Source organism: Thermobia domestica, chromosome 10 (assembly GCF_964235325.1).
Source record: "Thermobia domestica chromosome 10, izTheDome1.hap1.1, whole genome shotgun sequence".
Classification (NCBI taxonomy): Eukaryota; Metazoa; Arthropoda; class Insecta; order Zygentoma; family Lepismatidae; genus Thermobia; species Thermobia domestica.
The window spans coordinates 139,290,140-139,305,573 of NC_137463.1; the positions used below are offsets into that span (position 1 = coordinate 139,290,140).

General features: G+C 33.2%; 1 protein-coding gene across 4 annotated transcripts in view; it reads left to right on the forward strand.

Annotated features, from left to right (window-relative positions):
* The window catches only part of Taf1 (TATA-box binding protein associated factor 1), a 726,438-nt gene that overhangs the window by 230,529 nt on the left and 480,475 nt on the right, over positions 1-15,434 (forward strand). For all 4 annotated transcript variants that reach the window (XM_081728611.1, XM_081728610.1, XM_081728612.1 and 1 more), the window contains one exon: positions 7,353-7,493. In XM_081728611.1, the coding sequence (XP_081584737.1) occupies positions 7,353-7,493 (141 nt within the window). The remainder of the gene's footprint in view (positions 1-7,352; positions 7,494-15,434) is intronic.

Sequence of the window (15,434 nt, forward strand, 5' to 3'; positions counted from 1 at the left end):
GTTTGTACTCATCACTTTCATCACGGATAATGACTGAATCGTTTGAAATTAAACTTCGAAGATAGTCGAATCAGGTTTTTTTTTTTTTTTTTTTTTATATATCACATTGCTCTCATTAAAATCGGTATCCTACGGGAGAAATCGGCTCCAAATTTGTGATAAAAATATAGATCTTCCGAAGCTCTTGAAATAGGCAGATTAAATTTTGTTTATAAACTCCTTTTGAAAAGTAAGATGACACTTGTCCCAATAAAGGGGTGACCCACATGGGAAATTTTTGGCCATCCTCTGTATAGCCATGGCTTAGCCCCTTCGTGATAAAAACGAAAGTATTGTTTTATTAAAATTAATGATATGTTGATTAAGTTTTATTAAAGTTTCATTTTCGCGTTATGACAATGAAGCTGCTACTTTTTATAAAACTCTTGATAATTTTAACACGTTAAGCAAAAATTTGAATTGTTTGCCCATATTTAAAATTACTAACATAAAAAGAATAATATCAAATACCTTTTATTAATAGAAGAGAGCTGTATAACAAAATCTCGCGCAACAAAATTTTAAAAATACTGTAGGCACGGAGCTGGAACTAATGATCATCGAAAAAAAAGGAGGGCACTAAATCATGCTTTAACAAATCACCCTACTACTTGTTGGAAAACACTATAACGAATAGAGAGAACAAGCGTATCTTAAATAAATAAATAAATAAATAAAAAAGACTAGGGTATGTGATTTGTACTGATGGTCATGGAAAAATAAAGTATAAAGAGCAAGCGCTAAGTAACTACTCTAGAAAGGTAAGTTAAGAGCGGACTACTTGCAGACGCATATAAGAAAACCACTAACACAAAATGCATGATCGTTTCGCATATTTTGTATCTTATTTCTATTTATTCTTTTGTTTACGTGTAAAATGCTTATTATCATTATTAGAGCTATTCCATATGTATAGTAACTAACATTATGACAGATATACTTTGCATTTTTAACAATTTCTGAACATGAATCTTTGAACCTTATGCGCTCTGAAAGGAGATTCAAGTAGAGATCTTAAAGATAAAACATGTCTAAAATATCAAAAGTGAACTTCACTCCCTCGTGCACTGAATGTGTCAGTTTTCAGTTACAGATCAATTCACACATAGTGTATCATGCCCATGTCATTCCCCTGCCATGATCCGTCCGTGTCACTGCCGTGACTATTCACACATATCATGCCGTTCTGTGGCGTGCCACTATTTCTTTCTACACCCTTTCCCTTGGTTCGGATCAACTTCGTATCCCTTCGTGTGCTACGAAGAAAGCCGAAGGATCGCGGCCGACACAGTTTCTCTTCTAGCTATCGAGTCAGTGATTGAATTATATAATTGTACTTTATTTATTTATTTATTTACTAAACAAATTTCCGATACTGCAAAAATACCATTATTTTTGTAAAATGTTTATTATTTTCATGAAGCAGAGATAATTTCTACTTGGCTTTAGAACTATCCCTACTAATTTTTAATCGACATCTAATAGTTTACGTTCATTATTTCTGTCTATTTCCTACATATTACTTGCAGAAACTATGCGGAGTAAATGTTTTATTTAATTACTGTTTTATGAAAGTTTAGTCATATGTTCACTGGCGTCTCTGGCATGTAAAATTTGTGGGGGACATCAAAGAAATTGATTAAAATGGTGCTACCCAGCCCAACCTATTTATTATCTTCGATTTCATTTGTTACCTTCACGGATCTCCTAAGGTATATAAAGAACTCTGATATAATCGTTCCACAGCCTAAATAATATATTCCAAATAAATATAATAATAATTATTATTATTTATTTATTTATTTATTTGTTATTCTGTCGTTAGTAAATAAATTAAATTAGAATGAAAGATGTACTTCAAAATATTGGGGGGGGGGGACGCGACTCCCTCGTCCCCCCCGCCAGAGACGCCTATGAATATGTTAATTAAAATTCCACTATTTGTAAGTTTCTCATTTCGGTTATGAAAATGATTATAAATGAAGCTTCCGCTTTTTATAAAATTCTTGACAATTTTAATGTTTTTAAAGTCATAATTCTAAATTATTTTGAAATATTCAAATAAACTAGAATGAAGAGCATTATTAGAACAAAACATTGTTCCTTAAGGAATTCAGAGAATCAAGCTTTTCTTAAATAAAAAAAAAAAAAAAAAGCTACTATAGGGTATGGGATTCGAAGTGATGATCGTGGAAAAATAAAGTATGAAAAGAACAAGCTTTAACCGACTACTCTACAAAGGTACGGTAAGAACTGCACCTTGGCAGACGCGTATAACGAAACCACTAACACAAAATGCCTGATCGCTTCGCACATTTTGTAGTTTATTTTTATTTAGTCCTTTGTTTAAATGTAAAATGCTTAATAGCAATGATTGTTACAGCTGTGCCACATGTAAAGTAACTAACCTTATGACAGATTTACGTTGTATTTCTAACAAAGCATAAAAATTCCCTCCCTCTTTGTAAATTTCGCTGCGCGTTTGCCACGTTTACGAAAATGGAACTTAGAATTTTTCGATGAAAGTTTCGGAGATTTCTTTTTTTAATTATAACTTGCCTATTTCTTAATTTTTTATTGAAATATTTTTTGGAAATATGTGTTTTGTTTTTCTGCTTATTTCCAAAGAAGAAATGTGACATTTTCTATCAAAAGAAAGAGAGTTATTTCTATTTATGTAATTTCTAAAGACATGCGACAACAATTTTGGACATACGTGTACATGGAGATAATACAGCAATGTATTCAGTTGTAATCCTATGTATTATACATGTGTCAGAATTAGTATTGTTAAGGCCTGGAAAAAACGTTGGAAATTTTGGGTAAAAAAAAAACAAACAAAAAAAAAACATTTTTTTCCCGAGCTTGGAAAAAAACGGAAAAATTGGGAGAAATTGAAATTTTCGATTATTTTACTACATTATGCTTTTAAAATAAAAACTATTTTATATTTACTAGTTTACAGTTAGGATCGTTGAGTAGTTATGTTTCTTGTATTAGAATAGGGAAATTTTGTGGCAACAAATATATTTGTACCACTCCTTTAAAGTTAGCATAGTGATAGAATGCTAACTTTATAGCATAGTTGTGGCTACAAAAGTTCCTAAAATATAATTCTAGTTAGATTAATTAATATAAACACATTTAAATTATCTTAAATGATCTTTTAAAGTTACTTTTTTATGGTAGGGAGTGTTAAAATAACATGGCCAGAATCATTTTAGTTAATACCAGTATGTTAAAATCATAAATATTATTACTCTTACAGGAAATTTGATCAAGCGCAAATGAAGTTTCAAGGTTGTGCGTGGCGCTTGCTGTAGTGTAACATTTTCGTGCGTTTCTTCGTAGCATGTGAATGGAATTTGGTTGAGTAGGGTTAATCATAATCAGTCGGAGGAACAGTGGAGTGATTTTTGGTATTACAGTTATTAATTATTTCTGCTTGTCCAACTTAACTGATCTGTATTTAAATCTTACTCTTGGATATTAAATAATCGGATTGTTAATATTATATATATATATATATATATATATATATATTATGGAGATACATATCTTCCTCGTGCTGTGTAAAATTTCCGGAAATTTTGAATCCATTAGAAAAAAGCTTTTGTTCGGAAATATTGGCAAAATCCGGAAAAAACAATTTAAAAACTATTTCTTCACCTGATACTAAACTTACGCGTATTTGCTGTAACGTGTCTGCAGCATATATACAACGTATTTCGCTAGCAGGAAAAATTCTTAAAGCAACAGCTTTTAATTTTATTTTTTAGTTTTCTGATTTCTGATAAAAATCCCTCTTTAATATTTGTAATTATATTTTTCGAACAATTCAAAAAGAGAGAGGATCTTATTTAGATAGACACACATACACCGCACAAGTGCGTAAATTTAAACATTGACAAATATATTTAAAGAATTTAACATGTGAAACATCCGTTCGTTATTATTAAAGACTAGCAGAATACCCGTTCTTTACACGAGGAGAATACGTTTCATTTTGGGTATAAACGGCTCCAAAATTGTCACCAATGAACTTAGGGACCCAAAAAACTGTGAATTCGACACTAGTATTCAGTCATTTTCAATCACTTTTATATGTCACTCTCCCCCTTTAGGAGTAAGTAATGGGGAATGAATTTGGTTTTAAATGACATCGGAAGTGTTACTGTTCATCTCAGCCACCCCGAAAACTTTGTATTCGACACTAATATCGGCCATTTTCGATTATTTTTATATATCCATCCCTTTTCTCTCCCCCAAGTTGTGGCGCTGAATTTGGATTTAAACAGCATCGGAAGTGTTAATGTTCATCTGAGGACCCTCAAAACTATGGATTCGACACTAATATCAGTCATTTTCGATAATTTTTCTATGTATCACCCCCCTTCCCCCCTTAAAGTTTCGCCGTTGAATTGGATTTAAACTGCATTGTAAATGTCAGTGTTCATCTCAGCGGCCCGGGAAACTACGGATTCACACTAATATCAATTACTTTGCATTATATATATATATATATATATATATATATATATATATATATATATATATTCCCCCAGTTTGGATTTAAACTGTGTCGGAAGTGTCACAGTTCACCTCAGCAACCCCGAAAACTATTAATTCGACACAGATATCGGCTATTTTCAACCATTTTTATGTCTTCCCTTCCCTTCACCGATTTTTTAATTTTTTTTTTTTTTTATTTAAACAGCATCGGAAGAGTTACTTTTCATCTCAGAAACCACGAAAACTATAGATTTGACACTAATGTCGGTCTTTTTTGGTCATTTTATGTATCTCCCCTCCCCTTCCCCCAAGTTGCAGTGCTGAATTTGAATTTAAACCTCATCGGAAATGTCACTGTGCATCTCAGCAACTCCGAAAACTATGAGTTCGACACTAAGATCGGTAATTTTCAATCACCTATGTTGAAAATTTTTATCGAGAACAGTCTGGTGGTTCAAGAGTTCGTAAGTTACAAATATAGTCACTTTCGTTTATATATATATATATATATATATATATATATATATATATATATATATATATATATATATATATATATATATATATATATATATATATATATATATATAGATATAGATATATAGATAGATAGATAGATAGATAATTTTTCGCATTAGAAAACAAGTATTTGTTTACATACAAAATTTTGTATGTATATTAGAATTTAAGAATATTAGATAGTGATTATATTTCTTGATGCGTGAGTATTAGTGAAATTTGCCTACTGCTCTTTCGATTTAGAAGTAATTTGGTTAAAATTAACAAAATTTCACCAGATCAAAGAGCACATTAAAAACTCAGTTTCATTCAAGAGCCCTATTTGTTGCCACAGAAACTCTTCATGGTGGTAGATGTGTATGCAATTGTAAAAGTTCTGTAATTAATGCACAACCAGGAGTAAACGACTAAAAGGCACATAAAGGAAATAAGTTCCGACTATTAATTTTCAAGAATAATTACAACAGTTTTATTTTCGAATGCTTATTTTTTAAATATTCACAATATTGAAATTTCTCAATTTATATTGTTCACGCGTTCGAAAAAAAAAAAAAAAAAAAAACTGTTCCATTACTAGTAAAACTAACCTAATACAAAAATTTTTGTTATTTTCCCAATTTTTCCGGAGAGAAACCAAAAAAAAAAAAAAAAAAAAAATTGTTTTTTACCAGCCTGTTCAAAATTTCCGGAAATTTTACAACACTAGTCAGGACCTTGCATAGCGAATGTCGAATTGGAGACTTGTGCCTGAATATTGCATGTCTCCTTGAATGTTTAGCTCCAATCCATCTTTTTCACCTTGTGCACCTTGATATCTGTTTAATCCATTTATTGGCAATCATGATCATTGCATGTTCCCGTTCACCTGTATATTGCCTGTACAATGCACGTAGGAGAGTTACACACTTCGCATGTACACGAAAATGATAAATGTAAAATAACATATTCTACATCATTCGTTTTCCATGCTATACGCTAATACATCGTATTTACATGTAATGCGAATGTCACACATGTATATTACATGTTGATAAACACACATCTTCCTTGTACTTTTCATTCTTACTATATTGCGAATGTTATCAACAATCCATTCAATGTACTTTACATGCACATATTCCTTCCATTTACTTGCATGTGAGTGACTACGTGTACATTGCATGTTCTCATTTTAATGCACAGACTCTGTACAATGCGTGTTTCCGTGCAAAATTTCCAACAGAAGTTTAATACGTTTTCGACATGCATATCACCTGAAGACAATGTGCCTGTAATATTTTCTTTACATGTGTTTTCGCCGAAACAGGCGCCTGTATAATGCTTGTCAAAATCTGACAGGCTTTTACAAGCAGTTTCACGTACAAAACATTGCCTGTTTCCTCAAAAAACTTCATAATAGTCGTAAAAAGTATTCCATTTTATGTTTTGATGTAGTATGGTGTGGCGTATATTTTCTTTGAAGATTCCCAGTCATTGTCTATGCTTGGAGTTTGAATCTATCAAAACTGAAATGAGTACTCTTTCCTGGAGAAAAAATCGATAAAAGAAAAAAAGGAGAAAGAAATGCATATATATATATATTTAAGTTTCATGCAATATGACGCATGTTTTCTTTAATTCTTTTCAACCATGCCTACTACATGGAGTTAAAATATGATAAAATCGTATGACTGAATTTACCGGTCCTACCCCGATTAAGAATAAATCAGCAATAAGTCGTGTAGAAATTACTCGATTTTTGACACAGTATGCTATATATTTTGGCACAATCCCTACTGGTTTTTACGAGAAGCATGAGAAGCATGGGGTACGGCAACGAGATCCAGACCGGAAAGCTATATGAAGAGGAATCTGAAAGACATTTTCAAGAATCAGGAAGCAGTTGTGACCTACAGCACACACATGTTATATTACCAGGTTTTTACCTTTCACCACAAAACTTGTAAGTTCTCACGTGATCTCTGTATCCCATCTGCAAACTTTTTGTTTGATTTTCCCAGATTTTGAACCCAGTACCTGAACTGATAATATCGGAAGACTTGATATGTGCATTACTATTTTCCTTTGTCTTTCTTGCTTCTCCAATTAATATATGTGCTCTACCGCACGAAGATGTTACTGTAACGTAGTAGTAGTACGAAATGCTGTGTAATGTATATAGAATAACTATAATTATAATCTGAATCCTCAAATTAACTTAATCCTGTTACAGAAGCTTCTTAGTTTTTAGTAAATTTAGTAGTGTTTTTCAATAATTAGAACAGATTTGTTATTACTTCCAGACCGAGGTAGAGAAACAAGGAATTAAACAGGAGGAAAAACAGATCGAGCCACAGCCTTATCCTGACGAAGCATTTCTGATGGTTACGCAACTTCATTGGGAGGATGAAGTTGTGTGGAATGGAGAAGATTTTAAACACAAGGTATGATTTTATAATTAGAGAAACGAATTTCATTTAAAGGAACTGGAACTAATATGATGGGAATAAAAGCAGTCGTATGATATAATGAACGGGAGATCGCATCACACGCAATTGAAATGGTGAATTAACTGATTTTAATTTCGTTTTATTCGTTCACGTAATTAATTTCTTTTTCTCTTAGAAAACTTATAACTCTGAAATCACGTTATTTCTGCTCGGCATAGATATACCTATTATTTTACGTATACAGGTGTATATTCACATACTTAAATTTAATGGAGAAGGAAAGCGTAATGATAATAAGAAGCAGAAAATGTGATAGTTTTGAATGCAAGTCTAAATGCAGTGCACTGGTTTGATCTACAACTCTCTCAGAAAATGTAGATAAAATTTTTCTTTCCGTAAGCAAATTACGCGATGGGAACTTGAAAAATCTTCGACATGTAAGGAGTCCTTCCATACTGTAAAACAGGTTTAGAGCATTATAAAAGAGTGATTACGAAATTTTTGAACATGTGACGTCTTACAAACCTGAACTGTTAATAAATGTTTTAAGGGTATGTGAGAGATCAATGGAAAACTTTGATGGTACAATACATATTGTACAGACGAGGGTTGGCTGGTCCATTTAAAAAAAAAAATAAAATAAAATAAAAAAAAAAAATAAAAGTGTAAGTGTTCGTAAAATCGTGGTGAATACGAATCAGGGTTGTTTTGTTTAAAACAAATTATATATACGTTTTAAACATTTTGTTTTAAACGTGTTTATTTTTATTTTATTTAATTTTTGTAAAAGATCTGCCAGAGAAAGAAAATTACCAAAAAGTGATCCCGTTCAGAAGGCTATTTTCTTCCCGTACAGTGTTGCCACACTTGGTGCTATTATCAAATTCAGCCCTTTTTGTCATTCATCGGTCCGTTGGACCACGCTGGCAATTTCAGCCCCTTTTGTGAAAAAAGTTGGTACAATTCTGTCCAATTCAGCACCATTTAACAGATACTTGGCACATTTTCAAAAGTGTCAATAAGACTTTTCCTACATCTCATGATTGATTGATTGATTTGTTCCTCGTTTTATATATATATATATTTCATATATGGCCATAATACCGTTTTGGTCTATTGGTCACTGAAATAGGGACGCGTTTGATTTCCTTACAATACATATCGAAGATGATAACTGTTTTCCCTTTTAATTTGTGGCCTCTGTTATATTTCCTACGTGCGAGAAAAGCTTCATCTACTTCCACAATTGTTCGAGGTCTTCCTATTTGGATGTTTTTAAAAAAGTAATTTGTAAAAAGAGCAATTTCTTGATTTGGACTCTTGGAAAAAAAGGGGGCGGAATGTTCTAGAACCTTACTTCTTTTAGTTTCGTATTATAGAGCCATGTATTACACTGAGATAAAATAATGAATTCAACCCTTTTTGTTTTATTTTGGTACTATTTTTCAGCCCATTCCAGAGCTGGGACTGTGACAACACTGTTCCCGTGTGAATGTTTTGATTTCTCGTGGCTACAGCAGATCGATGTGGTGATCCACAATTTATTTTGTCTCTTTTTCCGTTGTTTTTCTTTGTCGTCTATTGTATTCCTTAAATGCTTATCAGTTAACTTGCGAGAAAGTGTTGTAGTCGAAGGTTGGACTACTTGTAGAAATGATATTAAACAATAAATTAAACAATTGTGCCGGTGCTGTGTCATCAGTTGTAGCTCAAAATACGTAATAAATAAATGCAACAAAATGGGGATGGAACTGATGCACAACACGGTACTTAACTGTAAAATTGTGGTTGAATTTAAATAAAATTCAAATGCTTCTAATTTAGAAAAATGACTAGTTGAGGGAAAGGGTGAGAGAAAGAGAAAGGTTATGACTAAAAGATAAGGGATGAGCACTAGCCTGACATATCCAACGAAGCTGGCGTCGTCCTGGTCATCTGGAATGAATATCTGGAGAAGTCTGGATTAGCTGGTGACAGTCAACATCTGGATCTTAATCCTGTTGAACTGCAAGGGGCGTCGATGATGCGTCTTTGCGATGTTGTCCTCCTACACCTTCATTCTACTACTCTGGTGACAAACTTAAAGGTGTCTGCGGCGATGAACCGTCAGAATGGTACTCTTTGACTTGTGGAGTCGGTGGTCCTCCAATGGTGGGATCCGTTTCTCTCCAATGATCCTGCACCTCTCTTGATCGCGTGTCGAATACCCCTTGTTGTTCTGTTCCTCGTGGTTTTGATCAATTAAAGAATGATGACCTAATCGGGAAGTATCAGGCTGTGCTTGAAGGTATGCGGAAAGGAAAGAAGGAAGCTAGTGGAGTTTATTTAACAAATATGCATTTACAACAGGTGTCTGAGAATGTACACTTCTAGTCAAAGTTTTCTTTCAAAGTTTTCAAAAGTTCATGTTTCTTTATATCCAATACATAGTTACTTCATTTCCAATAGACAGATACTTCACACCCCCTTCTCGAAACCAAAATACACGAAAATTTTAATTTTCCGTAGTAGAAAAAGAAAGAAAAAAATATTGAAGAAAGTCCAAAAAAAAAAATGTTTGTTGAAGGTAAGATAGTTCTTTGTGTAACATATGTATGTTTTGAATTAATCCTTGACCACAAACTGCAAAATGCTGAGCGTGCGTTTCTGAATCAGTTCATATAGTTCACTGGGTAAGCTGAAGATATGACGACAGCGTCTCTGGGAAGATGGAAAGTAAGAAAAAGAAAAATAAACATTAGTCCTTGCATGATATCATTGTGAGTGACATGTGCTTTAAAACGTTAGTGTTGAGTTCCGTTAGTGCTCAGGGAAGGGAAATGAAAGGTAGGAATAATACTAAATTTAATTATCACTAACACAGATTATCAAAACTTAGATACGGATAATAAAATAAATCATAATCAAATAAATAAATATTTCATGAGTGTAAAATCCAATGTAGACCTCTATATATATGTATGTGTATGTTCCTCTAATGCAAAAAAAAAAAAAAAAAATAAAATAAAATAAAATAAAATAAATAAATAAATAAATAAATAATAACTTCAATATCAAACGTGACTAATACGCGAAAAGAAAAAAAAAACGGTGTAATACTATCTAGCTAACCAAAGATAGTAAAGTTAGACTGTACAAGAAGGGTACTGATTTCAGTTTGAGAAAAATGAGCTTTAAGTTATTTAGGCTTAAAGCGTCCGTAGACTGGAAAAGAATTCCAAGATATGGTTATAGCCCCATATACTGGCTGTAATCAAACTATATGAAATCAGCACGAGAGAACTATTCACCACATATAACCTACAACCCTAACTAACATATAAATTCTTCTTATCTTCATCTTCTTTCTTCTTAAATCTTGTCCTCTTCGGGCATCGAATGCTGGACATCTAAAGGGATGGAGCATGGTTCTTGCAATCTTGACTTCAATCTTCTTACATCTTCTTAATATATCCATCGAAGTAACTATCCATACGCGTGTCGTAGATTTTCTTCATTCTTCACATACTCACATTTAAAAAAAATAAAAGTGAGAAACTTCTGTAGTGATACGCTGTCCAATCAAACGAAATGTTACAATTCTTGAAGATACCAACGTGTTCCAAAATTCGAAGTTTTCCAAGTTTCAAAGTGTTCTACCGGTAGATTTGGATGCATAATTCAAAACCAAGATAAACTAACTTCTAAGCGTGGCCAGTGCTAAAAGAAAGTTCATCATCCATCTACAAGGTGTTCCTATGCACAATCTAATCTTCAAGAAAAGTAATCCACATACAAGTTACGTGCGGACAGACGGACTAACAGATTCTTCATCAATGGGAAAATATATGGGGAGTAATCGCTGATAAATGTCCCAATTCTCTCTATCATAAACACAAAATACGACACGGTTTACGTCATCAAGATGTTCTTCTAAAAATATTCTTGTTGTAGCCAAGGCAATTTTGGCAGCTTCTAACTTCGGAAACTTAAATGCTCCAGTCGAAATGTTAGGTAATACAATTGTAGAAAGATCATTCTCCAACATTACTTTAAAACAATTTTTGTATGTCTCTCGTAAAATCTTCTTGTCTGAATTCCGTGGTCCACATGTCATAATTACATAATTAGCAGGTAAACGATAACCATTGGCAATTTTTGCTTCTCCTGGCTTCAATGATGATATGGTCAAACATTCTTCTAAAAATTCAGATCCAGCTGCGTCTTGAATGGCTTTATCTGCACCACCTAAAGGAGTTAAGGTTTCATTCGTTGGATTTACTAAGGCATCTGCTTTTATATCCACTATGTTACCTTTATAAATACTAATCTTTTGATTGATGGCAGTATTACAAGCAAATTTTGGTTTTTCTTCTGTAGAATTCATCCCTATAGTTGCCCAAGTTGGTAGATTTTCGGCAATCACAACATCCTTAATATGAAGAGAAGGGATGAAAATTTCTTCTTCCAAACACTGTTTCTTGGGGTTGAAAATCTCTTCAGTTGGTGGTTCTTGATGGTCTTCGCATCTCGTCTTCTTCTTTTTCATCGTATGGTCTTCCGTGCAGACGTTGATAGGCATCTCTTCGTTAGAGTCTTCAAGGTGGTCTTCCTCTTCCGGGTTTTCCTTCTCATAAAACTTCTTCAATCTCTGGACTGCTATGCTGTCTATCTTGTAAGATCCTCGGGCGGTCTTATACTTAACAAAATATGAATTTGGATTTTCCACACGTTCAATTATGCCTGGACCAATAAACTTTCCGCTGAATGCTTTGGCGTGACCTATCTTTCTTGTGGTGTCTAAAATCCAAACTTTTTCTCCTTCTTTAAAAGCAGGTTTCGTATGTCTCTTGTCAAAAAATTTTGTCGCCGTTTTATGACGTTTGTAAAGATTTTCTTGCGCTTTGTCTCTAATCTCTTGTAATTGCTGTAAACGAATGGCATTATCCTCGTATTGACACGGGGTATTTAAAATTGCCTGATGAAGTAACCTAGGTTTGAAACCAAAAAGACATTCAAATGGTGAAATTTGAGACGATAAGTTCTTGGTGACGTTAAGCGAAAAAACTATGGGTTGTAATAAATCAATCCATTCTCCTAAATCTTTGTCACATAAAGCTGATTTCAATCGTTGTTCTATGTTTCTAATACTAATTTCACAAACACCATTACTGTAATGCCCATGTACATTTACAAAACGCATGTTAGCACCAATCATAGCACATAATTCTTTAAATAGTCCACTAGTGAAAGCACTGCCTTTGTCTAAAACAATTTCATAGAAAATTCCAAACTTTAAAATTACTTTGTGATAAAGAAATGAAGCCAAAGTACTTGCTGTAACATCAGGAAGGGAATCTGCAATTATGTATCTAGTACAACTGTCTACTACAACTATCATATATTTATGATTTAACATATTATTGGGGTAATCATTCCCAGCTACATCTATGTGGATGCGATAGAAGGGGGGAACGGAGGGATAAGTAAGCAATGTACCATACGGAGAACCAATTTTTGATTTCGATACTTGACATATCGTACATTCTTTACACTTCTGATATATATATTTCTTCATGTTGAGAAAATACACTGTTTTTACTAACATATTATAGGTTTTAGAATAGCCAGAATGAGATGATCCCAATGCTGACGTATGACAAGCATTAAAAACTTTATAACGCAAAGAAGTAGGAACTGCAACTAAAAATTTTATACCTTGAAAAGTTTTTTGCTTTCTATACAAAATTCCATCTTTAATAGTAAAATATAATGCTTGGCGTTCTATTTTAGGATTTCTATTTTCTTTCTGTTCCAACCAAGAAAAAATATCTTTAAAGAACGGATCTTTACGCTGTTCTGTTGCCAGATTTGGCTCATTTAAAATTGAAAATGAATTTGTGGTCTGAGTAAACATAATTTTCGGATCTTCTTGATTCTTTTTCTCGTCTTCCAAATCTCTCGGAGGGTTAGAAAAACGTGAGATGGCGTCTGCCTCTACGTTACTGGAGCCACTGATATGTGAAATAGTGAAATTGTACGATTCGATTTCATTCAACCATCTAGAAATTTTACTTACATTCTTTGTTTGCTTCAAATAAATTAAACTATGACAATCTGTCTTCAAATAAAAATGACGTCCCAAGAGAAAATACCTGAATGAACGTAATGAGTACAATAATGCTAGTAGTTCAAGCTGATATGGGTGTAATTTTCTCTCGCTAGGAGACGTTGCACGACTACAATAACTAATAGGAACTAGATTTGTGTCGTCAGGTGAATTTTGAGGTTGTTTGATTAGTCCAGAAAGAGCGACTTTGCTGGCATCAAAATAGAGATACAGAGGATAATCAGGCTTGTACCTCATGAGACAAGGTGCTAAAATGATGGCTTGTTTGATATTATTGAATGCTGTCTCCTGTGCGTCCTTCCAACGAAAAGGAGCGTCTTTTTTCAACAAAGAAAGTAACGCTTCTGCTAATTGACTAAAATTAGGTAAATACGAACGAACAAAAGAAGCCAATCCTAAAAAACTTTTGACCTGTTTCTTTGTTTTGGGACGTTGATAGTTGGAGATTGAGTTAATTATTCGTTTCGAAATAGACAAACCATCTTTACTAACAGTGTGACCTAAAACATCTAATGAAAAATATCCCAATTTTGTTTTTTTCTGGGGAAAGCTTTAAACCAATTTCTTTTATTCTTTGAAGCAACATACGAGTTAACTGCACAATTTCATCAAAACTATCACTAGACCAAAAATAATCGTCAACATAGGCAAATATTTTGTCTTGTGGAAGACCTTCTAAGGTGAGTTTCACTAATCTGTTCATACCGCTAGTAGATGTCTTGACACCCTGAGGCAAAAAATTAAAATGGTACGATCCCACGCCCGGAATCGAAAAAGCTGTAATAGGTTTAGATTCTTCAGTGAGGGGAATATTAAAGAAAGCTCCAAAAACGTCGCTAGAACATAGATATTTGCGTTCTGCCAAATTAGTCAAAATATCCTGGATAGGAGGGACCGGAAAACTGTCAGGAACCATTTTTTTGTTCAAAAATCTCGCGTCTTGTATAAATCGATACTGTCCATTCTTCTTTTTAACAAGCATTACCGGAGAATTATACGGACTAATACTAGGCTCAATGATCTTACTTTTCAATAAAATGTCTACTTGTTTTTTGATCTCATCTCGTAGATGAAATGGTATCGAAAATTGGGGTCGATATACTGGGATATTGTCTACTAATTCAATTTTATGCTTATATCCTTTAGCACAACCATAGTCAAATTCATTCCAAGAAAAACTAGAATAAAATTCCTCTACTAAATCATATAATTGCTGTTGTTGATGTGGCAACAATTCAGGGTTAACATTTACACGATATTTATCATAACCTTCAGGAAAGGATTTCGTATCTACTGCATTAACTTGATGAACCTTATTGTTAGTGCTATTTTGTTTCTTGAAGTTGGTATCACTGATAACATGTTCGGCAGAACCCAAAACAACATCTTTTTTCAAGTAAAGTTTACTTTTGGTAGGATTAATCACAGATATTACCGGATGAATTTCGTCTACGACTGATTTACGCACAAAAATTTCTGCCTGCGTATCTATTAACTCATTGGGAACTAATAAATTGCGATTTCCTGCAAGATCATTTACTTTTTTTAATGTAACTTGAACACTTGAATTTGGAGGCAAAACAACAGAGCGAGCCACTAAAAATTGAGGTTTATATAATTTTGCTATATGGTTAGAAATTTCTTCAAAAGAAACGTATGGCGGCAATTCAATTCTTGGAGGAATACCAAATTTAACAAAACTAAAAGAATTCTTATTGTGATCAACCATTGCAAGATGACTTTTCAAAAAATCTTGGCCAATTATGCTATTATACGGAAAATCTTTATACACTCTAAAAGGATGAGTAAAATACTGTCCTCCTAAT